Source organism: Budorcas taxicolor, chromosome 1 (assembly GCF_023091745.1).
Source record: "Budorcas taxicolor isolate Tak-1 chromosome 1, Takin1.1, whole genome shotgun sequence".
NCBI lineage: Eukaryota > Metazoa > Chordata > Mammalia > Artiodactyla > Bovidae > Budorcas > Budorcas taxicolor.
Genome location: NC_068910.1, coordinates 184,988,881 through 185,012,932, shown reverse-complemented (window position 1 = coordinate 185,012,932; position 24,052 = coordinate 184,988,881). Strand labels below are relative to the sequence as shown.

The window sequence follows — 24,052 nt, the reverse complement described above, 5'->3', positions numbered from 1 at the left end:
AATTCCGAGGAGGCTCCGACTGGAAACTGGGAAGGGAGAAAGGGTCGCAGTTGGAGAGGCCCAGGCCTCGAGGAAAACATTTCCCATTCTGTGAACCACACAGGGTTTACTTTTGCCCCCTGCAGTTGCCAAGATTGCGCAGAAACTCTCCTAAGATGTTTGTTTGTTTGTTTAACCTTCTGCCTCTTTCTCTATTTACCTTACCCCAACCCTGGCTTCACGCAACACAGTCGAGGGCATCTGGGTGGGTGGGTAGGGTGCTGGATGTGACTGCAGAATCCATGTGGGTACCATATAGATATTTTGAGACAATGTACATTATATCGGCAGATTCGGTGAGCTCTACCCCCTATTAGTGGTGACCTTCTTCCCTTCCTGCTTCCCTCGCTTACTTCCTCACTCTCTCTTCAAGCCTCAGTAACCCAACCTAGACCTGCCAGTCAGTGGACGCGGAAGCAGCACCCACAGCAGCAACCTTAGCACAGGCGGCAGCGGCGGCGATAGCGGCGGGGCCAAGCGGTGGCGCGGGGCTTGGGGGCGCCGCGGGGGCAGCCGCTGCGGGGCCCGCGCCCTGACACACGTACCATTCGCTCAGGTCTGCGCCCCGCGCCGCCACCGCCGCCGAGGAGGCCGCCGGGGGCTCGCGACCGAAGTCCGACGAGGGCGACACGAGGGCAGACGGCGTGGCCGAGTCGTAGCCAGAGCTGGGCGGCGGCGGCGAGCGCCCGTGCACTTTCATGTGCTTGCGCAGCGAGCTGGGGTGCGTGTAGCACTTGTCGCAGCCGCGCACTTTGCACGTGTAGGGCTTGTCACTCGTGTGAACGTGCGAGTGCTTCTTGCGGTCGCTGCTGTTGGCAAAGCGCCGTTCGCAGCCCTCGAACTCGCACCTGAAGGGCTTCTCCCCTGGTGGAGACAACAGAGACATTAGTGCGCGTGGGTAACATCGTTACCCTTTCCCAGTTTCTCTTCCATTTTGGGGAAGAGGGCCACACCAAAAAATTCAGAAACCTTTTTCCCCAGTGCAGCAGGCCCGGCACCCCCTTCCGCCCACTCGGAGCGCGCCCCCGGAGCTCTCCTGCAAGCCTCCAGCCCTCCCCCTCTCCCGCCTGGGCCTGGGGGGAGGGGAGGGAGGAGGAGCGACAAAGGCTCCATCTTAGTCGAGTTGCCTTCCTTGGAACATCCCGATCCACTCCGGTTGTTTTCCTCCAAATTTTCTCTACTCGGAGCCAGAAGCACCTTTGCCCGGAGAATAGAGTTGACTGAGGAGCTCGCATCTGCTCAATTTAAAGTTGCTGTTCCAGCCAAGCGTCTCTGCTCGCCCCCTGCTCCCCGCCCAGTGGTCCACCCCGCACACATCCAGTCCTGGCCCACATTGTTTCCTAAAGTAGGTTTTGTGCAAACGCCAAGACGATGGAATAATTTCAGGATGCGCAGCTGATGCACACGGCGTGTGCCTAATGTGGACTCGTGTTGCAGGGAAAGGTATTCTGAGAAATGATTCACTTTAGACGCGATTTTTACGGGAAATGGAGCCCCCTCCCCCTTCCCCTTTACCCCCCGAGGGCAAACATTTAGCAGCATTCTTCAAATCTTGCCTAAACTGTCCCGGATCCCTCCAGATACGCGCGCAGGCAATAATATTTTATTACGCTGCTCCAGCGGCCTCCTGGAGACTGTGCCTCAGGCAGCCGTCTCTCCCAGTCCGAACTGACTGTGAGAGGTCGAGCAGCCTCCACAGACCACCCACGGCCCACGGTCCGGTCTCCCGGGCCTGAGCAGAGAAACCAGCAAGGCAGGTTCTGCCCGGGCCAAGCAGGATCTATGGCCTCTCCAGTAATCCCACCCTTGGTCGCGACGGCTTCAGGATGAGCGCAGCTGCTGCGGTCAGGCCAGGCCTGGCTTGGTGGACCGGAGGGCAAGCGGGCAGCCAGGGTAGACCCGGGAGGGCTCAGCCTGCTCCGCGGTGCGATGCCCTGTAGAGCCGCGGGAAGGCGCGAGAGCGCGTTAGGATGGAAATACTGGCCGCGAATCGAGCCCCAGTCTGGGAGCTCACAGCCCGCTGGATTCGCTAGCGTCTGGGGGAGGAAAGGACCCCAAGAATCCGGAAGCCCAGGTTTCTGCTGGAGCTGCAGATGCTGCGGGAAGGAGGGGAAGAAATGTCCGGGCGCTTTAAACAAACAGAGGCTGTCGGGCGCCCTGGGTTGAGAGAGAGGCTACCAAGCGTCTGGCTAAGGAGGAAGAGATGCACGGCTGGAGGACTGTTTGCCTTTGTGGTCCTTCTCCCGCCGCTTCCAGGAGAGATGAGTGCTTTGGGGCAGGTTTGAATAAACAAAGCCCCTGTTCCCGAATCCCGTGGGCTTAGGCTGAACCAGAGGTTTGCGTACAACCCTCGCCTCCGCCAGGCAGCGGGTTAGAAGGCCAGGGCCCCCTCACCGCGCGGCCGCTGTGAGTTCACACTGCAGGAGTATTGTTAGTTCAGTGGAAACACTGGACAGTGCTGGCATCTGCCGTTTCTCGGCACACTTGTATAATTTTATTTTATTTTTTAAAAAGTAGAACGATGCAGAATAAACCAGTGTCCCGATATGCCTCTCCTTTTCTCCCTTCTGCTCCCTGTTAGCATCTGCAAAACTAAAACTTTTCTTCCTCCCTTTCTTCCATCTTTTCCTTCTAAAATCACTTACAAAAACCATGTAATTCAGAGCCTGCAAAAGAAAGCAAGATTTGCTAAGACAACAGAGGAGAAATAGAATTTGAGGTTGATTGCAACCCCCAATATTGCTTCCCTCCCCAACGCATCTTGTGAGCACTTTGTTGAACATTCACGTAAAACAGAAACAATGATTTCGTCCCAGACGAGGTACTGAGGCGAAAAAAGCAGGGCACTGAAGGTGATACCGGCAGGCTGGTAGTTCGCAGGCCCAGGGGAGGCCAGGTGAGGCCGCGCCCCGGCGTCCTCCCGGCCTCTCCCCAGCAGCAGGAGGAGCCCCGGACTCCTCGCCTAACTCTGCACACCCCATCCTACCCCGCCCCTACACCCAACACGCAGCCTCCCGCCCTCTCCCTCCCACCAGATCTGGGCGCTGCGCCCTGGGTGGGTGGATGGATAGATGTGGGGAAGCAGGGTTGGGCCGGGGTCCTGCAGCCCGCCCCGAGCAGCCTGGGCCTGAGGCTGAGTCCTGAAAGGCCGCCAGTCTCCTCCCAGAGGCTCAGCCGCCGAGAGAGCCCTCCTTCCCCGGCCCGGCGCCAGGCCCACCGACAAAGTTGGGCAGCGGCGGGGCGGTTCGGCTCGCGCCATTTTCTCGCACTTGTGGCTGGCCGGCCTGTCCGAGCATCAGCCCCGGCGTGGTCTCTTCTTTGCCTTGGATCCCAGCCCTGCCTCCCTCTACCGTCAGCCTGGGAAAGTAGGGCGAGCCACCGGCCCAGGGATCCGGGGAAGGGCGGCGGGCAGCCGGCCCGAGTCTCCCTCGCGGCAGCACCATTGTTTCGAGATCGCTGTGACCACCGCGAAGAGAAAGCTTTCGGAGTGGGCTCGGAGCCGCTGCTTCTGAAGCCGGGCCCGGTATTCGGATCCGAGAAAATCTCAACTCCCAAGAAAGCGGCTCGTGATTGCCGCTTCCGCGACTCAAGGAAATGAAACGCCATTAATATTTGAAAAGGCAATTATTTTCCTGTTGAATCGAGAACTGTCTTCATGAATAATTTGTAGTGAGGTCTATTGCCATTTCAGAAACATTTTGTTGTTGTTGTTGTTGTTTCTCCTCTTTTCATTACTTAGGAGGAGGGTTTGAGGGAAACGCCAAGGCAGAAGCTCTGTAAAGAAAAAAATTTTTAACTCCTTGATAATGAATCAGGACTGCCAGTAGAAAGGGAAAGGATGCACTTAGAATTCTGTTCTGAATAGACGCAAACCTGAGCCAGCTCGGGCGCACTGAACTTGCTTCTCTGCTGTAGGTCGATTGCACTGAGAATTTAACCATTTTCTGCTTCACGGACTTCAAACAGTAGGCCGGCAAAGAGCAGTAAAAGTTTGTTTGTTTAAAACCCCCTGTCATTAAAAATGAGTTCCTTCTCTGGCTCAGGACTCGAGTCTACCTTCGCGGTGCGGGTCGCCAGCTCCAAGAATAGCTAGCCTGAGGGCGGCGATCTGGGTCTCACTTCTCTCCTTCTTCCCCTGGATAAAAATCGGAGGGGGCGGGGAACAAACTCTTACACGAGATTGTGGCGGGGGGTGGATCCTGGAAACGGCTCGGATAAACCGTACGTTTCCGGAAATAAAGTAGGAGACTAACAGTGGACTTTTCTTGCCTCCGAGTGTGCCAGTGTCCTGACGAAGACCTTCCCCAAAGCTGCAGGGTTTGGGGGGAGAAAGTGGGATTTTAGCAAGCTTTTTCTCCTGGGTAGTGCCAGCTTGGGGGAATTCTTTGATAATTGCTGATGTTTCCACCAAGAATAGAGGTAAGTCAGAGTGCCAGGGAGTAGAAAGGGGCACTAAGCTGAAACTTATTTCATCCTTTCTGTCTCTCCCATACGTGCCCTTCTCCGGCCCCCAAAATGGAGGGTAGATGTTGACTTCATAAACTTTGAGGAAGCAGGACAAGAAAACCCTAGCTAAGGAGAGCGAAAACACTGGCTGCTAAACTAATTAATATAACTTCACAGGCTTTTCTGGGAAGTGTGAAAACTTTCTCCTTGCAATTGCATTAATTAGAGATGCTTCTGGCCAGTGGAGTTCAACTTTTCAGGCTCTTGAGCTCGCTCCTTTTCTTTCTGTTAACTAGAACTAACAGATGTTGTTGACACATGTCCCCATTTCACTTAACAGCTCAGTAAATGACATTTAAGGCAGATGAGTCTCCTTGGGTCTCTACTAAAGCAAAAGGGTCTGTGAAACATCCGGAGTATGGGTGGCCAAGGCTTCAAAATAGAGGCAAAGTTAGCCCATGAGACTCCCAAATCCTAAAGAAGGCACCAAGGGCCCGGTGAGCTTTCAGTCCAGGTGGCAGTCAGGTTGTCAGGCTGACCACTGAAAGAGTACTCCCCACACAATTCCAAAGGGACCAGGAAAAGAAATTGTTCCTGTCTTTACGACTCTGATGAACAGTGCCCTTCAGAATACCTTAATATAAAACTCGATAAGCAGGGACCACACATTTGCACACACAGAAACTCAAGCACCCTCCCCACCCCCCACCACCACCCAGCAGAAATCTCACACTATCCTTCCCACACACAGCCTCAGGAAACTTCTGCGATTCTAATAGAAGGGCATAAGTAATATTTTATGAACGTGGCTCATGGAAACACCAAAATATTCCTCCTCCCCCCAGGTGGAACTTGAGGAAATCCAGCTCGAAGGCCCCTTTTCCCCCAGAAGGTCCGCACGAAACAGACAGTGCCGAATACTGACCTGTATGAGTTCTTTTGTGTATTTTGAGATTTTCTGATCTAGCAAAGACTTTCCCACACCCCGGGAAAGGACAGGGGAAGGGCTTCTCGCCCGTGTGCACGCGGATGTGATTTACAAGTTTGTATTTGGCTTTAAAGGGCTTGCCCTGGCGCGGACACTCCTCCCAGAAGCAGATGTGGTTGGCCTGCTCAGGGCCTCCGACGTGCTCCACGGTGACGTGCGTGACCAACTCGTGCATGGTGCTGAAAGTTTTGGAGCAAAGGCGCGGGGGCATGGGGCCGTCGGCCGCCAGCCACTTGCAGATGAGCTCCTGTTTGATGGGCTGGCGCATGTAGCGGAAGAAGGCGCCGGGACCGTGCGGCGCGGCGAGGTTCATGGTCAGGTTCATGCCCCCGTAGCTGTGCAGGGCTGCGGCAGCTGCCAGGGCGTCGCTGCGGGACACAGGTCCCGGCGGGAAGGGTTCAGGTCGCGCGTACATGTCTCCGGGGAGCCCCAGACGCAGGAGTCCATTCAGAGCGCCGCTAGGGGAGGCCTGGGGAGGCTGCTCGTGAAGGCCCGGGAACACCGAGGGGCTGGAGGCGGCAGCGAGCTGGGGGCCATGGTGTCCGGAACTGCTACCTGTTGTTGAGACAAATAGTGCGAATGAGAACGTGTGGCGTGGGCTGAGCGTTCTACCGGGCCCCAGGGGGCAGGCCCAGCCCAGCCACACCACGGCCTCTGCGGTCAACGCCGGGACCGAGAGTCAGATGGCAGCGGTTGCGACCCGGGTGGACAACGCGGGGCAAGCGCCGCCACCGCGGTTCGGCTGGGCGGCTGTTTCGTAGAGCCCCCTGCGGCTTCACGAGCAGGAGAGTGACTGTGGTGGCGGGGTAGATGGAAGGGATAGTGGGGTGCGCAAAGCTGAGTCTGTGGGTTGCTGGGGGTCCCCGGGCTCTGCTCCAAAGGGGTCCGACCGGCCGCTCCGAGTGCGCTTTGGCGGTCAGCTCCCCGGGGGAGTGGAGGTGGGAGAAGTGGCGATGTTGTAAGTGGCGGTGGTGCCCAAGCGCCCCGGCCATATATACGAATTTTAGCGCCCAGATCGGCTGAGAGGCGGCTTGCTGCATCCCGGCCGGGGCTCCCTGGAGCTCCTTGGGTCGGGGCACTCACGCCACCGTCACCTAAAAGCGCGGAGGGGAGAGAACAATCACAAACAACTTCTGCAAAGTTCTCCCCCCCCGCCCCCCAAGTTTTGGGTTGTGACTTTTTTTTTCCTTCCTCTCTCTCTCGGTCTTTAATGTCTACTTGAAATCCCTTACACTACAGAGGCAGCAGCGGGGCGCGTGAGGAAGTGAATAGAGATTCGGGGCCGTGGCCCGGGCCCGCCGAGAGGAACAATCGCCTAGGTCGCCCATTGGCCCGCGGCCCGGTCCGACGTCAGCGATGACAGGTCTCTCCGCACGGGGGACTCACACACATACACACACGTACAGAGTCACAACTGCTGGCGCTCCCCTCCCCAGCCCCCATCTCGCGCCCCTACTGCTCATGCGCTTTGACCCGGGCACGGATTCTTTTCTCTATTCGTGAGCCCCCTCCCCCTTCGCTCCCGAAAGCTAGGCAGGTCTGCTCGGCCTCCGCGCTCTCGGAAGCGAACGAGGCTGGGTTTTGCCTCTAGTCACCAAGATTTCGGGGAGGGGGGGCGTTGCGATGTGCGTCATGTCCTCCTGGCGTCCCGGAGCCCCCAACTCTGCCACCACCGGCGCGCGGGGACTGCGGCCTGCTTCGGCAGCTGGTCCCAGGTGTCGGGAGGAGGCGAGGGCCAGGGATCCTGGGAGGAAAGGCGGCTGCAGATTAGGAGGCCGAGAGCAGGGGAGCTCCCGGGCTAGCAGCCCTTGCCCCTAATTTTGTTTTCTCGCTTTCTCCGAATTTGCTCGTGTCGCTCAGCTTTCTCTCTCTAGCTCTTTCTCCAGCTCTCGCTCTCAACTCCACGAGCCTTCTGACCACACTTCGCCTTCCTACCTAGATCCTTTCTTCTCCGTTCCTCCTCTCTCTTCCCTCCACTCCATATTTTTCCCGTTTAGCCTTGTCGGCCCCTCTTCCCGGGTGCCTGGAACGCTTAGAGACGGGCGGACTCTAGAATCGGGCCCGGAACCGAGCCCCAGGAATGGGCCAGAGACGGTGATGACCTAGGAGAGGCTGGTTTCGAACCCACGCCGCCCTCCGGAGAGGGCCTAAGGATCCTTCCTCCCCGTCGCAAATCACAGCGAGCCGCGGGTCAATGGGCCACAAAGACAAAGGCAAGGGGAGCGCAGCGAAGAGGGCGGGTCCTCGACCGCAGGTCTCTTCCTTCCGTTCGTTTGCGGTCCTGAACTAGGTACCCAGCCGCCAGACGGAGCCCCTGGGAAAGGAGACTTAAGAATCACTTCCACTCTGAGCGCCCTCAGGCCACTTGTTGCCCGCGGTCGGAGTCTGTCCTCTACTAGCTTTCCTAGAGCCAAGGGCACGTTTTCCGGCCGGGCTGTGAGAGCCACGGCCGGCCGCGGCCTCCTCTCCCCGGACGCCCTCCCGGGCTGCGGGTTCCGCTGTCTTGGGGTGGGAAGTCGGCCGGTGGAAGAAGCCTTCAGTCTTCATTCCCGGCCGAGCCGAGTGAGGCCTCAACGGGGGCGGGGGAGGGTGGGGAGCGGTTCTTTGTTTGTGCCGACCGGTTGGGGCCGGCTGCAGCACCCGGCGATTTAAAGGGCTGCTTGCCTTCAAGCCGGCCTTGCACTCAGTAGCCGAAAATGCCAACCTAAGTTCTCTCGGGCCTCCCCGGCGGCCGCAGAAAGCGTCCTCAAAGCAGTGAAAGACTTGAGAAGTTTTAAGGATTGGGTAAAATACCCGGCTCGCCTAGGAGGGGGTGAGGAGTTTGGACATGTTACAGGGGACCCTGATGGAGTTGACTGAGTTGGCTCAGCCAACCTCAGCAGCAAGGACTATTCTTAAACATTTCCTGGTCAGTCAAGAAGGATTTCTTTTAAATTTTTTAAAATAATTAACTTATGAATAATGGTTGGCAGAGTCTTTGAGACTTTATTCATTTAATGCATTGTTCCTTGCTTAGGGCCGCAATTTGGTGAGGGATTAACTTCCACAACGATTTCTCTCGGCTTTGACAAGTCCAGGTCTTTCTGCTACTCTGGCCGGAAGAGCTTAAGCAAGCTACCAATAGATGCTGCGTTAGCATTACAAAAAAAAGAAGAAGCTGAAGGAGAGCGTTTGACAGCCGGACCCCTTCTGCTCTGAAACCAAGGGCTTCCACCCAGTAGTGCTGAGGCTAGACTCGGAGGATTTGTCTCCTTTCCCGAGATTTCACCCTCTCCCACACTCTCCCTTGCCGGATTTTATCCCCTCTGCCCACAGGTGCCTCCTTTCCATATGCCCGCCCCCCATCTTCCCTTCCACAAAGCGCTGGTTTCAAGGCGTCCCACCGAGAAGGTGTCTTTTGAATGGTACAGTGGTCTAGGCAAACCCACGAACCCATGATGGGTTCTGAAAACACATAGTCCAAAAACAAAACCAGTGTTTTCCTTTTTGGGACCTCTGGCCCAAAGGCTCTTTCTCCTAACCATTTATCACCATAGAACTTAGATCATCCTGTAGCATTCAGGCCTAAGTGTAGGGGCACTGCTGCAGTAGTCCAGCAATTAAATTATTAGATTTTCTTTCCCATCCAAAAGTAGGTGATCTACAACCTAATGTTCAGGTTGTCTGTCAAACTAACCATCTACTTTGGCTTCCATTAAAACTGATTTGCACAAAGAGGAACCACTTTAGTATAGGCGCTGTGACCCCATCTGTGTCAAAAGCTTTGAATAACAGCTCAGAACAGGAGTATTCAGGTTGGTCTTTGGTTGTGGACTCTTTTGGAAACCTGGTGAAGCTAGTGGACTTTAATAATCCTGTGTTTGTTGCCCACACTCATAGCATATAACATTCCATTAGAAGGTGGTGAAAATAAAGATGCTTTTTTTTTTTTTTCCCTTTTGACCATCTGAGTTTGTGGACACCTCTTCCCCTGGAATTCTAAGCACTTCCACAGAAGCCAGGGATAAGAAGCCAGGTTTTACATACATAGACTGTAACTATACCACACAGTGTCTCTTAATAATTTTACCCTTGAAAAGCTTTGAACATGTGTATGACTTTTTGTGCCAACAGTGAAAGGGCAGATGCATCTGATTCAGCCAAATTCATGGACGGTAACTCGGCCCCATGGAGCTCCTTCCCAGATGCAGCCTTCTCTTGAAGCACTGAAAACATCTGGATGCATCCTGGGTAGATGCTTCTTGAGAAGTCAGGGGTCAGTTGACCTAAGGTCACTAAGGTTGCTTAATCTTTGCAAATGCCTTGGTTCACACTTTGATTGGCTAAACACAGAATGGGACCATGCATTCTCCCAGAGGGACATTTCCCCAGGGATAGATATAGGGAGGGAAAAAATCCATTTTACTCACTATTATTTATAAAGAGGGACATTTGGGGTGATTACATAAGGGTCTTCAGGATGATTCTCTGAAATAAACCCCAAAGCAGTATCCAGCTAGTCACAGATGACAGATGGGGCACCGAAATCAGGGAGGCATATTTTAGTTTTCAAGTCTCTTTCTCTGAGTCTTTCAGAACCCAGGAAGCAAGGATTCCAGGTTCCATTGACTATTGATTGGGCAGGTTGAGTAGTGGTGTCCCTCAGTAATGCTCAGAATTTTTCTTTCAGAAAGTTATCTCACCACACTTACCCCAAATACCAAATGCTTGACTGGAGCAGTCTACTAACCATGCTGGGGAGTATAGCATTGTTGAGTCCACATTTCTGCTTACTATACAGAAGGAAAAAAGATACATTCTGCAGCTCAGAGGTCTTCAGCAGAGTTTCAAGAAGCACTGGGGATTTTCATAGGAGCCTGTTCGGAGCAAGTTCCACCACCAGACTCCAAACATCCTTCCAGACCTCAGAATCATGCCCTAAGCATGGTTTACTCCAGCCATGATAAAGCGACATCATATTAAAGTGATTTTCTAGTCCTGCTGGATAGAAACATATTTGGTGACCCTACCATCTGCCATAGCTCCTCACATCGCTGGCTTAAGTGGGCAAAGGTCTAATTTCTCTTCCTTAGAGAGAAAAAAAAGAGAGAGAGATGTACAGTCAATAGCTGGGCTATTTTTTCTATTTTGATCTTTTCATCAATGCTAAGTGATGATCTCTTGCAGGTTATGTTGAAAGCCAGGATCCCAAAAACTGAGGGCCACTGCACAGAGCCTGGCCAAAGCACTAATTTTGTTGGCTGAATATTCTGCATCTCGGTCTGCAGAGTCACTGGTTTAATCTTTTCTTCTCTGTTTCTAGCTAGGGTCACACCCAAAGCAGGGGGGCAAATCCTTTCATAGGTTATTCACAGACAGAATTCAAGATTCCTAGAGTGAGAAGCTGTCTCTAGTCTCAAGGGTGGGAAAAATACCTTAAGCCCCTGAAGCCTTCTATGGGTCCATGATCACAGTATAAGAGGAGGTGAGATCTCTCAGGATTGTGAAGATAAAGGAAGATACTCCTCCCCTCTGCTATGGAAGTTTGGGGTTTAATTATCATTAGTGGGAGTGCCTATGAAAGAAAACATGCTTGGATAAAATTTAATTTCCAAACAAACCATCTTTTGACAAATGATTAGTAAACATGGTTAAAGGATCTTCCAGAACAGCACTGAGGAATTAAAACAACGGAATTTACATAATAACCACATTTCTCTAGAGAATTCTGCCATCAAATACTTCCAAAATAATAGAAGAGAGTCATTTCGTAAGTTGTCCATTTAGCTTTTGTTAAGAAGGTTGCTTTTCCTACCAACAAGGCAGCTGTTGGTATTGGAGGCAACCTCAGCTGGTAGTGTAGTTGAAATGAGGCAGACTAGATGCCTGAAAGGGGAAACTCTCAACCCTAAATCATATGCTTATTCTAAATGGAATATTAAATTAAATTCTTCACAATGAAGGTATTCCTGACAGAGCGGCTGTCAGTCACTTCCCGTTCAGACACCACATTGTGGGAACATCGTGGCTGCCACATTGCAGAAGGCTGGTGTCCCTGGTAAAGATGATGCATATCATGTAAACCCCATCACCAAGATCAAAGTCTGCTCCTTTCATGGAAGCCAATACATGTCAAACCTCATTCCAATCAAATCGTCCGGAAATGAATTCAAGATGAATATGTCATAGAATAATGTGACAGTGGAACTGCAGAAGGTCAGGGGTTGTTGTTTCAATGAGAGAGTCGTCAAATATTAATTCTAGAACGTCCAGATGAGTAGACATTGAGGGGGATTAGCTGGTTGCTGGTGGAAAGTTGTGTTGTTGATTTGTATGCAAATGCATCAAACACTAAGGTGTTGTTTTAAGTTTCACTGAAACTCAAGAAACACCCCAAACTCACAACCAGTATAACCAAAAATCAACAACAACAACAACAAAAACATACAAAAGTAACCTACTTCCGACTTAAAAAATAACATCAGCACACTAATATTCAAATGAGGATACTAACTTACTCGACTCTTTCAGGGCGTTTCGGTAAAGCCGTATTCGTTTCCTCATCACCAAAGAAGTCTTGGATCTCATTTTCTGACTTTGAGCCTGTTTGGGAAGAAAAGACAGTCACTAGTTAAATGATTTCCTAACACATTTGTATGGCAAGGCTGTGTGGACTGAATGTATGAGTGAAAGAAAGTGCTGGTCTGAAGAGCTTTTCATTGTTTCTTTGAATATTTTCAAATTTGGAAGTGAAGAATTCTGCTGAGAACTATCCCTCTTTACAGCAAAATAATATATCCTGGGTGATGAAAAATATTAAGAAAACATCATTTTCCAACTAGATTTTTATATGTAACTTATTTGTGGGTCTCTTTGCAAATAGAGTTACGCACCCTTTCCATCAGCCAATGTTCAAACATGTCTCATGCCAGAAACTGAAATTTTTTAAATCTGAGAAGCCCCCATCATTTTCTTTAAACTTATTAATTAAGTTTAGCGAGAAGGCAGGCTGGGTGTCCTTTGGGAGGTGAGCAGGTTAAAATTGAGTTGTAAGTGTTGAAACTGATAGGAGAGGGAGTTTTTTGCAGGTGCGTAGCTCCTGTTATGCCCAAGGTGATGTGGAATCCCTAAACCTCATATGGCTTGCACCTCCTCACCCATTTGGAAGCCGAAGCTGTTGGTTTTTCAAAGTTCATGTAAAATTCATCAGATTGTGGGAAGATGTTTTCTATCATTTGGTCCTGGCTGTCCACATTTTTTACTCAAGAAGCTCAGAAATAACCCACCCCACCCCCAAAATATTCGCATTCCTTATCAGATTCACTTTGTGGATACAGCTACCCAGTCTTTGGCCATCTTAAAGACTTAAACCCATCCTGGGGAATCTTTTCATCTGTCAGGCAAGGCTGAAAGCAGTGGAGCAGCCAAACAGGCGATTCACCCAGCCCCAACCCTCAATTTGGACTAGAAAGACAAACAGTCATTGAAAAGTTCTCAGGCTGGACAAACACAGCAAGCTCTCTGTCAATGAGGACGTCTGCCTGTCTTGACACTCCAGCCCACAGAACAAGCAGTTGTTTAACTTGTTGAACCACAGGCCAAATCCAAGTGGGGCTCTGCTATCTCAAAGTCTTTCCAGTTCTCTGCCCTCAAAGATCTCTTTCTCTAGCCTTCAATCCCCAACCCGGGCTTGAACTGGCTTAGGTGTTTTCACCCTTCCCTCTCCCTTCTTTTCTAGGTTCAAGTCTGAGGGGTGGGGGTAGGGGGTTAGACTCACCTTTTCCCAGAGTGTTTTATTTATTTTCAATTCTTTCTAACCAAAAGGCATCTGTCCCCAAAGGTAATAAGCTCCTTCCCGCACAGATCAGGAAAGAAAGGAAGCCCAACTTCGCATTCCTACAGAAGGGCGGCATGCTGGGAGTCCTTGCTCTAAAATTTCCTCATGGCAGGATGTCTGGCACAGGAAAAGTCCTGGTTGGTTGGAACTAATAGAATTTACTTTTTTGCTTCAGAGGGAAATGGGTGTGAGTTTCCCTAGAGACCTCTGTCCACCCACAATGCTGCCCGAGCCCTCCCTTTGAGAGGCTTGGGTCACTTCTACCCCCAGTTCTGGCGGTCCTTTGTGCATTATAAACTCAAAGGCATGCAAACAAATGTTTCAGAGGCTGGACTTCAGGCAGGCAACTGGGACCGACCTTAGGCTGCTCCTGTAGCAGCTCCATCACCAGCCTGTGCACGGAACCTGGGTAAATATCTTCTCCTTTGGTTCAAACTCTGACCCCACTTAGCAAGCCAGTCATCTCACTGAAGGAGGGGTAAGAGAATCTAGGAGCTGTCCCTGGGCCCCTGGACCTCAGATTCTTGCCAACCCTGGGATCTAAAAGCCCTGAAAATTCTCGGCTTGGTTTCCTCCAAATGGTTGCTCCTGACTTGTCTCCTCACCCCAGCCTGGGCACTGAATCTCCAGCCGGGAGCACAACCTGGAAGCTTATTAGAATCTGCCTTTCTTCTCTTGAGACAAGGAAGGGGTGCCAATGAGCATCGGTAATTCATCGTGTTAGGGGAGAGCCACGAAAGTGGGGCCAGTGGGTACAGGCAAAAGGCATCATTTTTCTTTGCGGGGGAACACAAAGGCTGCACGTTGTGGGGTCGTGAAATCCAAAGGGAGTTTCCTGCCCAAGGTCAGAGGTCGTCTTCAGCCTGCTTCCCAAGACAGCGACCTCAGTCTCGGAGCCTTCCCCGCTGCTCCACTCTGATTACCCCGCAGGCACTCCGGCAAAGGGATGCCCGCCTCTCGGCCACAGCTCAGCCAGCCGGGCAGGTGCAGAGCAGGGGGCGGAGCGGGGCGGGGGGGCGGGTGGGGTACGGGTTGGCTGCAGGATGCCTAGGAGCGTCCCGGCTAAAGGCGAAAAGGCTCCCGGCCTCTGCCCGCGGTCTGCGCTCGCCAGCTGCACCCGGCACCTCCCGGGGCTCCCCTCCGTCGGGCCCTCAGGCGCCAGGAAGTTGGGCTGCGAGGCTGAGTTGTGCGACGGCCTTGGCTCATTCTTCTGTTCCCTAGAGGGAAAAGCTAGGGTTCTTCCAGCTGGGGGCTGAAGCCTGGGCGACCTCCGTGTGCCCAGAATAGAATCTGCGTTAGTGGGCCCCTTAAAGGACCAGCCTGGACATTGAACCTTCCCTTTGAATCGCCCCCCGCCTCCAAGCTGCCGGCGGCTAAAGTGGAAGGGTACGTGGTGCCTCTTCGCAGGTCGCTCTGAGGCCATTGCTGTCGGAAAAGGGGTAGAAATATGACCTTAAAGTCCAAAGGGAGTTTCCTGCAGACGGTGCAGGCCAAGTTGCGGCCCCTCCAACGCCCCTTCTCCATTCCTAAGACCTCGCTGGCTCCCAGCTGTCCCCACGGACTATTCATCAACTCCAAACTTTCCTATTAAACCTTTGGAACGGTGCTAGATTTCTTTCACAGTCTGACTCTGTTCCCGCCCCACTGGTCCCTAATTTCTAGGGCCTCTAGATGTCTAGGGTAGTGCCGAGAACCCCAGATAGCTGCGGCCTTCTCCCTTGGGAGCTAGTCCTAGTCCTGGTTCGCATCCGGGAGAAAGAAAGCCAAGTCCCCATTCCACGGGAGGCCGCGCGCAGAAAGTGGATCCCAGCGGTCAGCGTCCCGAGGCAGGACCAGACCGCACAAGGGCGAGGATGCGGGCCCCGCAGCTGACCCAGCCGGCATCTCCCGGCAGGTTGGGTCGCAGAGGCTCCATCATCTTGCAGCCAGCCGGCCTAACTCGGCTCCTTTGACCCCGGAGAGGGGAAGCCAAGTCCTTCCCCACGGTCCTGGGTGGAGGTGGCGGGGGCAGGACGGAGAAGCTGCTTACAGGGTCCCCCCTCCTGCGCCGGCCTGGGGGCGAGGGAAGCTCAGGGCCATGACTCCCCTTCTGGTGCCAACGGTGGGGCACTCAGGCGATTTACAAAGAAGGGAGGGAAGGCGGGCAGGCAACGAGCTGATCTTGGTCCGAGTGCCAGTGGGAGCCCCATTCAACCCCCTTGCCCACCCCCCTCTGAGAAGAAGGGATGGACTCATCCCCAGCGTAGCCTCTCCGCGGAAGGGCCCCCTCCTCCCCTCAATGTCAGTGGGGTGGGGCCTATACCCACAGTTGGGGGGCTAAGGTGCGGGGGATGGGGAAAAACGTCTAGCTGGGCCTTTTACCCCAGAGGGGTTTGGGTGCCAATGGCCGAGATAAGGGTGCGTTCTACCCCGCGGCTGGGGGTACAGGTCCGGTCAGCTTGCCCCCCGGACTCACGCACTTACCCTGCTCCACCTGTTGCCGGGATCGCCTCATTTCTGCACATCACTTTGGGGTGGCGGAGGGGGGACCACAGAACCCTCCAAGCCTCTCTTTTGTGGTTCCAGCGAGGCGGTCATCTTTCATTTCTCCTTTTCCAGCTTTCGGGGAGCAGTTAGGGAATGTATGATGAAGCAGAAATGAGCCGTCAGGATGATATTTTAATGGCTTATATGTCACGTTGGTGCATGTGGCTTTGAACTGGAGCCGCTTGCGTTTCCTGCAGAGAGCGCCGCAAATCCCACTTGATAACTTCTACAACCCACAACTTTTTTTTTTTTTTTCTCTCTCACATTCACTCTTACTCTGTATATTTGGACGCGTTTCCTAAAAATACCCTCTTGTCAACGTCCCCCTTGGATATTCCACGGACTGGAGAGGAGAGGACTGACTTTTCTTTTTTGAAGAATTATTTTCGCTCTTCCCCCCTCCCAACCGCTACCCTTCTCTCCTCAGTTCCCCTCCCTTGTTTTTTCTTTTCTTTTCTTTTTTTTTGAAAGGCAAGCGATGTGGGTTCAATATTTGTTCTCCCTGGTGAAAGCAGTACAGCCTCTAGAGAAAACTTCACCTTGCAGATAAGATTTTTATGACCACCGTGAGGCAGGATCCAAATTCCCCTTACAGGAAACAGAAAAGACTCTGAGTGGCTCCACTATATCTTTTTTGAACAAAGTGTATGGCAGTTAAAACAAACAAACCCTCAATCCCTTTGCCTCCATTCCCCATCCCAGTTCTACTCAAAGTTGGCAGGGGATTCGGGGGCTGCTGCACTCAGACTTGTTGCTGGGGACTGAATATTTGATTTTTTTTCTTTCTTTCTCAAATTTCTGTTTCCCAGCACAACAAGCTCAAATGCTCAGCCAGTTTCCCTCAGACACCAGGAAATCATCCCAACTAACAGAAGTACAGTTTTGAGGAGGGAGAACCCAGGAAAAGAGCAGCTCAGCTCACCAACCCCAAGCAGGAATCTAGTTGGTGAAAAGACCAGAAAACCAGAAAGGAGGAGAGGCCGACTCTGACCCTGTCTTCCTGCAGTCAGTGCAGCCTGAGCAGGCGGCTGGGCAAAAATATTCATTTTCATTTTCCTCTAGCCCAGGCACTGGTGAGTTTCCTAACCGGGCCGCCTGTGAAAGGATGAGTTGAGGTCTCTTTGTCTGAGAAAAGAGTTTAGGGCTCTGATTCAGCTGCAAAGAAGCCAAATGAAGTTAGAAACAAAGGGCAAATTGAAGGATTCCGACTCTTGGCTTTTTGTGTTTTCCTTACTAGAAAATAATTAGACCTAATGAATATGCAGACGCTTCTGCTAAACCCTCGGCCCGGGCTGCTGGGTTTTAAACAGAGCTGCGGAGAAATGCAACCTTCATCCCCCAACCCCCCGTAACTGCATGCATTTTTTGAAATGCATAAATGTTGCTCGCCTTAATTGATTGAGTCACAGGGATTTTTTCCCCCTGCTTTTAAGTGCCATACTCCTCTACCTTTCAACAATCATTTTAATATATAGTCAATGGCTCTTTGTGGACGGGACAAAAAGCAACTACGCACAGTTGTTGAATAGACTTTGCGCTGGGCAAAGACAGGTTAATCGAGGGCCGCATCGCGAAAACAAGCGAGTGTTGTATGTTTGCACTGAATCCAAATGTCTGCATTTTCCTAACTAAATCAAAGGGAGTGTTATTTCTTTTTCTGCTCACTCATCTGAAGGTAAGTAAATTTTCTCTGGCGATCAAAAGCCTGGTCGGCAACAAAGACCGCGCCCGCTTTTTCCACCGTCCTGGTGTGGCGAGTTGCGGAATTTCAATAACTGTGACAAGGGTGACTGATTTGTGAACTAGAAAAGGTTTGAATGTCACAAAATTTACATTGGTCCTATCTATCGGAGATTTAAATACCAAAAAAAGTATTCGGGGATTTCTAGGGAGCTCTGGGCAATCCTGAAGAACAATGGTACGTTGGGAAATTTACAGTTTTACCTGAATGAAAGAGGCCCGGGTTGGGAACACGAGTGCAGAGGGAGGGGTTAGCGGGAGGGGCAGACAAGGGAGACTAGGGGAAAGGGAGAAAAGAAAAGAACACAGGAAAGGAAAAAAGGAAAATCGGCAATAATGTTAATTTGCTTAAAAACAAAAACAAATCAAACATCAACCAGGAAAGTTAGAGCTCTGATCCACCTGAGGTTTTTATTTTTCTGGGGGGGGGGGGGTGGTGGGTAGGGCACAAAAAGCCCGATTGATTTAATAACAGTGAGAAAAATCGAGGCAACCGCTCATCCTGAGAAATAACATTTCTTGTGAAGAGAGAGTGGAGTGTCTGTGTGCGCCCGCGATCTTAAATTATAAGCAGGAGGGGGACGAAGCAAGAGGGAAGCAAACTTCAAAAGGACCAAATAACAAAAGCCTCCTTTGCTTCTCTTCAAGGCGGGGACAGGGGAAAGGAAAGAAAAGAAAGTTGCTGAATCGGGACATTCTGGAAGTGCCTTAGCTGTGTTTACCAGCCCCATCCCCGCCTCTTGTTCTCGGAGACGCCCGAAGTCGCTAATCGCTCAGCTAAGAGCAGGTTTGCAGAAGGACAAGATAGAGAAAGAGAGAGAGGTGGAGAGGGAGAGGGGTACGAATAAAAACAGAATGAATATGACCGCGAAAAGGAAAAGAAATAGTGGCAAAAATTTTTTTGCATGAGAAGAGGGAAAAATTTGGCTAAAAAAAAAAAAAAAGTTGCTACTCCTGGCAGCCCTGTTTGTCAAAAGGGGATGTCAAGCGCTTTACAATACCTGGGATTGATGAGGCGGGCGGGCCAATGAACGGCGCGCGGCGCCTCGGCGCGCCCTCCGTTGGCGCGGCGGCTGCGGGCGGGGGGAGTGCCGGCACACCAATGGGCGCCCGCGTCAGCAGCACGTGACGCCTCCCCCTGCTCCCATTCATCAAGGGGGGGACGGTGTCGTCCTTTCAATTCATTTATCTGCAGGAATGATTGCTGCTATCAGTCTCGCGCTCACCGCCCGGCTGAGGAGGTGAAAGTTTCTCCCCAGGAAGATAAACCGCAAAAGACAATATTGTGCATGATTTGCGCCTTTTCTTTGGCTTTTTCTTTCTTTCTTTTTTCTCCCCCTCCCCCCCCTTTTTTTTTTTGCAAAAAGCAGAGGGGGAAAAAGGAGAGTGAAGGAGCGAGGAGGCGAGCCTGAGAGAAAGGAGAGAGAGAGAAAAGAAAGGGCGAGGGGCTAGTGGAGAAGTGAGGAGGGGCGTACGGAGCGAGGCGGAGAGACAGCGAGCAGTCGCGGCTCCGGCGCTCACATTCCTCTATGCTACAAATCCGGGAGGAAGTTTTTTTGGGGGGCTGAGATGCTCCATGCCTTTCCCCGGGCAGCCTTGACGCGGGGTCCTCTCGGCAGAAACTGAGCGACGAGAAAGTGAGAGCCGGGCCGGCGGGGTCCGCTCGGCGGGCGCCGGAGCCCGCTCTGCTCGCGGCCCGCAGCCGTCCGGCTTCCCTACGTTTGGCCAGGCGGGCGCCCCGGCGCGCCGCGCCGCTGCCTGCGGGCTAGGACTTCGCGAGGTGGGTCGACTCCTCCTCCCTCCTCTTCTTCTTCCTCCTCTTCCTCCGCCTCCCGTTCCTCCTCCTCCTCCACCACCACCTCCTCCTCCTAATTTTCCCTCCTCGGCGGGCGAGGGTGGGGGGGGCGGGGGAGGCCGGGGCTCGCCCCGAGCAGCCACGATGCTCCTGGACGCCGGCCCCCAGTACCCCGCGATCGGCGTGACCACTTTTGGCGCGTCCCGCCACCACTCGGCGGGCGACGTGGCCGAGAGAGACGTGGGCCTGGGCATCAACCCGTTCGCCGACGGCATGGGTGCCTTCAAGCTCAACCCCAGCTCGCACGAGCTGGCCTCCGCGGGCCAGACAGCCTTCACATCCCAGGCTCCCGGCTACGCGGCTGCGGCGGCCCTGGGACATCACCACCACCCGGGCCACGTCGGCTCCTATTCGAGCGCAGCCTTCAACTCCACGCGGGACTTTCTGTTCCGCAACCGGGGCTTTGGCGACGCGGCGGCTGCAGCCAGCGCGCAACACAGTCTGTTCGCGGCTTCGGCCGGGAGCTTCGGGGGCCCACACGGCCACACGGACGCCGCGGGCCACCTCCTCTTCCCCGGCCTTCACGAGCAGGCGGCGGGCCATGCATCGCCCAATGTGGTCAACGGGCAGATGAGGCTTGGCTTCTCGGGGGACATGTACCCGCGGCCCGAGCAGTACGGCCAGGTGACCAGTCCGCGTTCAGAGCACTATGCCGCGCCGCAGCTGCACGGCTACGGGCCTATGAACGTGAACATGGCCGCTCACCACGGCGCTGGCGCCTTCTTCCGCTACATGCGCCAGCCCATCAAACAGGAGCTCATCTGCAAGTGGATCGAGCCTGAGCAGCTGGCCAACCCCAAAAAGTCGTGCAACAAAACTTTCAGCACCATGCACGAGCTGGTCACGCACGTCACTGTGGAGCACGTCGGCGGACCGGAGCAGAGTAACCACATCTGCTTCTGGGAGGAGTGTCCGCGCGAGGGCAAGCCCTTCAAAGCCAAATACAAACTGGTCAACCACATCCGAGTGCACACGGGAGAGAAGCCCTTCCCCTGCCCCTTCCCTGGCTGCGGCAAGGTCTTCGCCCGTTCTGAGAACTTAAAGATCCACAAAAGGACGCACACAGGTACGGAAACGGCTGTCCTAGACAGCCCTCGGTTCCCTATCCCGGCCCTGGGACCCGCAATTCACAAGTCAGCGGCGGGGGCGCACAAACCCGGCCTCGGTTGGGTCTAGAAGTCAGATTTCAGCAGACAGCGAAAGTGTGCTCTGGGTTTTAGTTTGAGGCTTGAAAGTCTAATAAAGTATAGAGAAGGTTGGAGGAGAAGGATCTGGGCATATAGATTTTTAAATAAGAACTAAAAAAGGCCGGGAGAGCTAAGAGACAAACCGGCTTTGGGGAGTCCTTGGTGCGCGAGAAGACGGGAGAGGTGGCTGGCTCCCGGCGGCGGTGGAGGCGAGGCGCCAACCGCTTCAGCTGCAGGCAAATCTAAACGTTTGCTTCCAGCCAACATCCCCTCTCTACGCACCTTAGTGAGGACTTTGCCAAAGGGAGGAATTGAGGAAACTGGAGGAGATCGGATGAAAGGGCATAGAAACAAAAACAGAGACAGAATAGAGGGGGTGGCGTTGGTGAAAGCAAGTCAGTCGGGCCTGTGGAGGCTTTTGGAGGTTTATGCATATTTAAAGAGCCCCGAATTTAATAATGACTTGTTTGTAAGTAGATTCGAGGAGTTGGGAGAATCGGCAGAAGGCGGAGAATTCCTTTTTGTCAATTAGATTCTATGAGGACGTTTTCAAAACACCGAATACCTTGAGATGGCCTTTAAAAATAAAGAGACCAGTCGGGAGCAGTTAAAAGAAAAGTTCGCAGCGAGCTTAGGGCTGCAATCTGGGTCGGGCAGGCCGTTCTGGGCTTCTTGGGCCAACAAAGCCGGGAATGCTGCTTCATGGTTCTGGTGGGCCTGGGTGATTTCTGAGAATCGCGTTTGGAACTTGGCGTTTAACGCCTGAGTCAGAGAGGAACTTGCAGTGCTGAACTCTCGGCCCAGATTATCCTATAAAATGTGTGTATAGGAGGTGGGGTGGGGTGGGGGCGGCGACGGCGACGAGGAGGGTGCGGAGCGTTGAGGAGGGGGTAAGGGGAGGAGAGAAGAGCCAAACCGTAGGAGAATCAGCCCGGAATGTGAAAATTAGAAACCCAGACCTAGGTAGAAGTTTTCCGGAGTCGTCTGTATAGCCCCGGGCCTAAAAACCTGCAGCCAGACCTGCTGCTACTCTGGGATCTAAAAAACTACCACCACCACCACCAATAATAATAATAATAAAATAGTAAAATCTGGATCTAATTGGATTGAGCTAAAATATTTCAGATGTTTATAATTCCAACGCAGATATATGATTTCATAAACGACCCGGGTTTTGAGCTTGAAAAGTGCTAATCCTGAGCCGCTGCTTTTTTTCATTTTTGTCTTTACTTTTAATATATTTTTTTTAAGAGCCGCGGGGTTTGTTCTAATCAGACCTGTTTCTCGCCTTTTGCACCAGGGGAGAAGCCCTTCAAGTGCGAGTTCGAGGGCTGCGACCGACGCTTTGCCAACAGCAGCGATCGCAAGAAGCACATGCACGTGCATACGAGCGACAAGCCCTATCTTTGCAAGATGTGCGACAAGTCCTACACGCACCCCAGCTCGCTGCGCAAACACATGAAGGTAATCGCCGCGCTCTCGCCGCCCGCCTTGGAGCCAGGAGCCCTCGCAGCTCTTCGGCCGGGGTCGGGCGGCGAGTGGCAGCTGGGCGGTGGCAGGAGCCGGCAGAGGCGGAAAGGCCACGGTTCCTTTCTGCAGACTTCGCAGAAAGCGCGGGGGCTGGAAAAGGGGATGTGGGTACCCAAAGCCCTTCTAAATTTACTGTTTAATAATGAAAGTCAAAAGAAGCGAGCAGCGGCTGCAACTGAGGGGGAGCCAGGACAGTCCCGGCGGGATGATGCTGCCGAAGCTGCGGCCTCGGCGGCTTGGCTGGCAGCGCCTGCACGGAGTTGGGGTCTTGCACGCGAGCCTGATCGCTGGCTCACCTAACCCTGAGCCAGCAAATTTCAGCGGCTGCTGGGGAGCGTGTGTGTGTGGGGGGGTGGACGCCATCTCGGGCTCTGGCCTCACATCCAGCCTCCTGCTTCCCAGATCTCCATTCTTTTGTGAGTCGGGGGTGTGGGGGGCACTGTCCTTTTCCAGAGCCGGGTCTCTGCAGCGCCGAGGCGGGGCAACCAAGCCCAAGTCCCACGGGTCGGGCCTCCCTGGAGCTCAAGGGGATCCAGGGCTCCGGAGTAGGGGGTTGGGGGACGGCAGGCAGCGCTCAGCCTTCATGCTCCCTAAACGGCCGCCGTGGCGGCTCTTTATCTCCGTAAAAACGCGACTTTATTCCCGCAGGTCCATGAATCCTCCTCGCAGGGGTCGCAACCTTCGCCTGCCGCCAGCTCGGGCTACGAGTCCTCCACGCCGCCCACCATCGTGTCTCCCTCCACAGACAACCCGACCACCAGCTCCCTGTCGCCCTCATCCTCCGCGGTCCACCACACAGCCGGCCACAGCGCGCTCTCTTCCAATTTTAACGAATGGTACGTTTAAAATCAGAAACAAAACACCGAACAAAACCCTATTTAAGAGACTGAGCACACACGCGTATACAACACATAACTGAAAGAACCCTGAGCATCAAAACAGCATCCCCACCCACCCCCCAATCCCGTTTTTTTCTAAATCTGCCGATAGAACCAGGACCGAGTGAGAGAAAGCACCAAACCTTTACTTTTTTTTCTTTTCTTTTTTGGCAAAGGCTTGGTAGCCAACGGGTGGGAGGGTGGGCATGGAGAAGGCGGCCGCCTGACCAAATGCCGCCAACCCCGAAGGCCGGTTTCTCCTGGGAATCGGAACAGGCTCTCTGGGATTCGGCCTTTTTTTTTTTTTTTTTTTTGCTTTGCATTCTTGTAAATACAGAATTATTAGCTTAAAACTGTACTGTTGGATTCTGTATATAGTTATATCTCGGTTGGAACGGGCGGGTGGGATTGTGGCGTTGTGGTCTTTGCATTGGGGGAGGGGGGAGGGGCCGGGCGGGAGTGGGAGGGGGAGGGGAAGGGGGGTTGGGAGGCCGAAAGCCAACTGTTTGTACTGAATGGCAAGAATGTTCTAGTAAATGTGTACCAAAATGTGAATTACTTTGTACGATTACAGTCTCCACGTCGACCTAACAGAATATTATTGGTATTAATGTGCTTTTTTTGTATAAAGTGCAAACATTTCGTCCCAAAGTCTTAAGTACCTTAGTGCAGTAAAATGTTGTTTCACGTCCTGTCAAGAATTCGTATAGTACGAGCCTGGATTTGCGTGTCAAACTGTTCCATTTGTTTATGTAAAGTGATATTAAAAAAAGATATAAACTATAACTGTCCAGTTGCTTTTGGCAAAAGATACAACCACATAATGTATATAATTCCTAGTTTCCATATTTATCCGCATGTAAAGGGCCGGTTTATTCATGTTACAGCTATTCAATATTTATGGCTAGAAGAACTCGTATGTACACTTTAGTTTCCAGACTGTTTGGTAACCTTTCGTACCTTATTAAAGATTCTGAAATCTCAGTGATTGTGGTAGGAATTTCTTCTTCACTCCCAGCAACCTGCTGCCTCTTCTACCAGCCTTAG

General features: G+C 52.8%; 2 protein-coding genes across 2 annotated transcripts; one reads left to right on the top strand and one right to left on the bottom strand.

Annotated features, from left to right (window-relative positions):
* Nucleotides 1-427: 427 nt before the first annotated feature.
* ZIC4 (Zic family member 4) lies at nt 428-13,365 on the bottom strand. Its single transcript, XM_052645512.1, is given in 5 exon segments — nt 428-903; nt 5,411-6,028; nt 11,971-12,055; nt 13,230-13,250; nt 13,252-13,365. Coding segments are annotated over 5 exon segments (1,314 nt in total).
* A 6,129-nt stretch (nt 13,366-19,494) lies between these two features.
* Nucleotides 19,495-23,138, top strand: ZIC1 (Zic family member 1). Its single transcript, XM_052642473.1, has 3 exons — nt 19,495-20,476; nt 21,898-22,061; nt 22,776-23,138. The coding sequence occupies exons 1-3, from the start codon at nt 19,495-19,497 to the stop codon at nt 22,971-22,973; spliced, it is 1,344 nt and encodes a 447-aa protein (XP_052498433.1). The 3' UTR covers nt 22,974-23,138.
* The last annotated feature ends 914 nt before the right edge of the window (nt 23,139-24,052 follow it).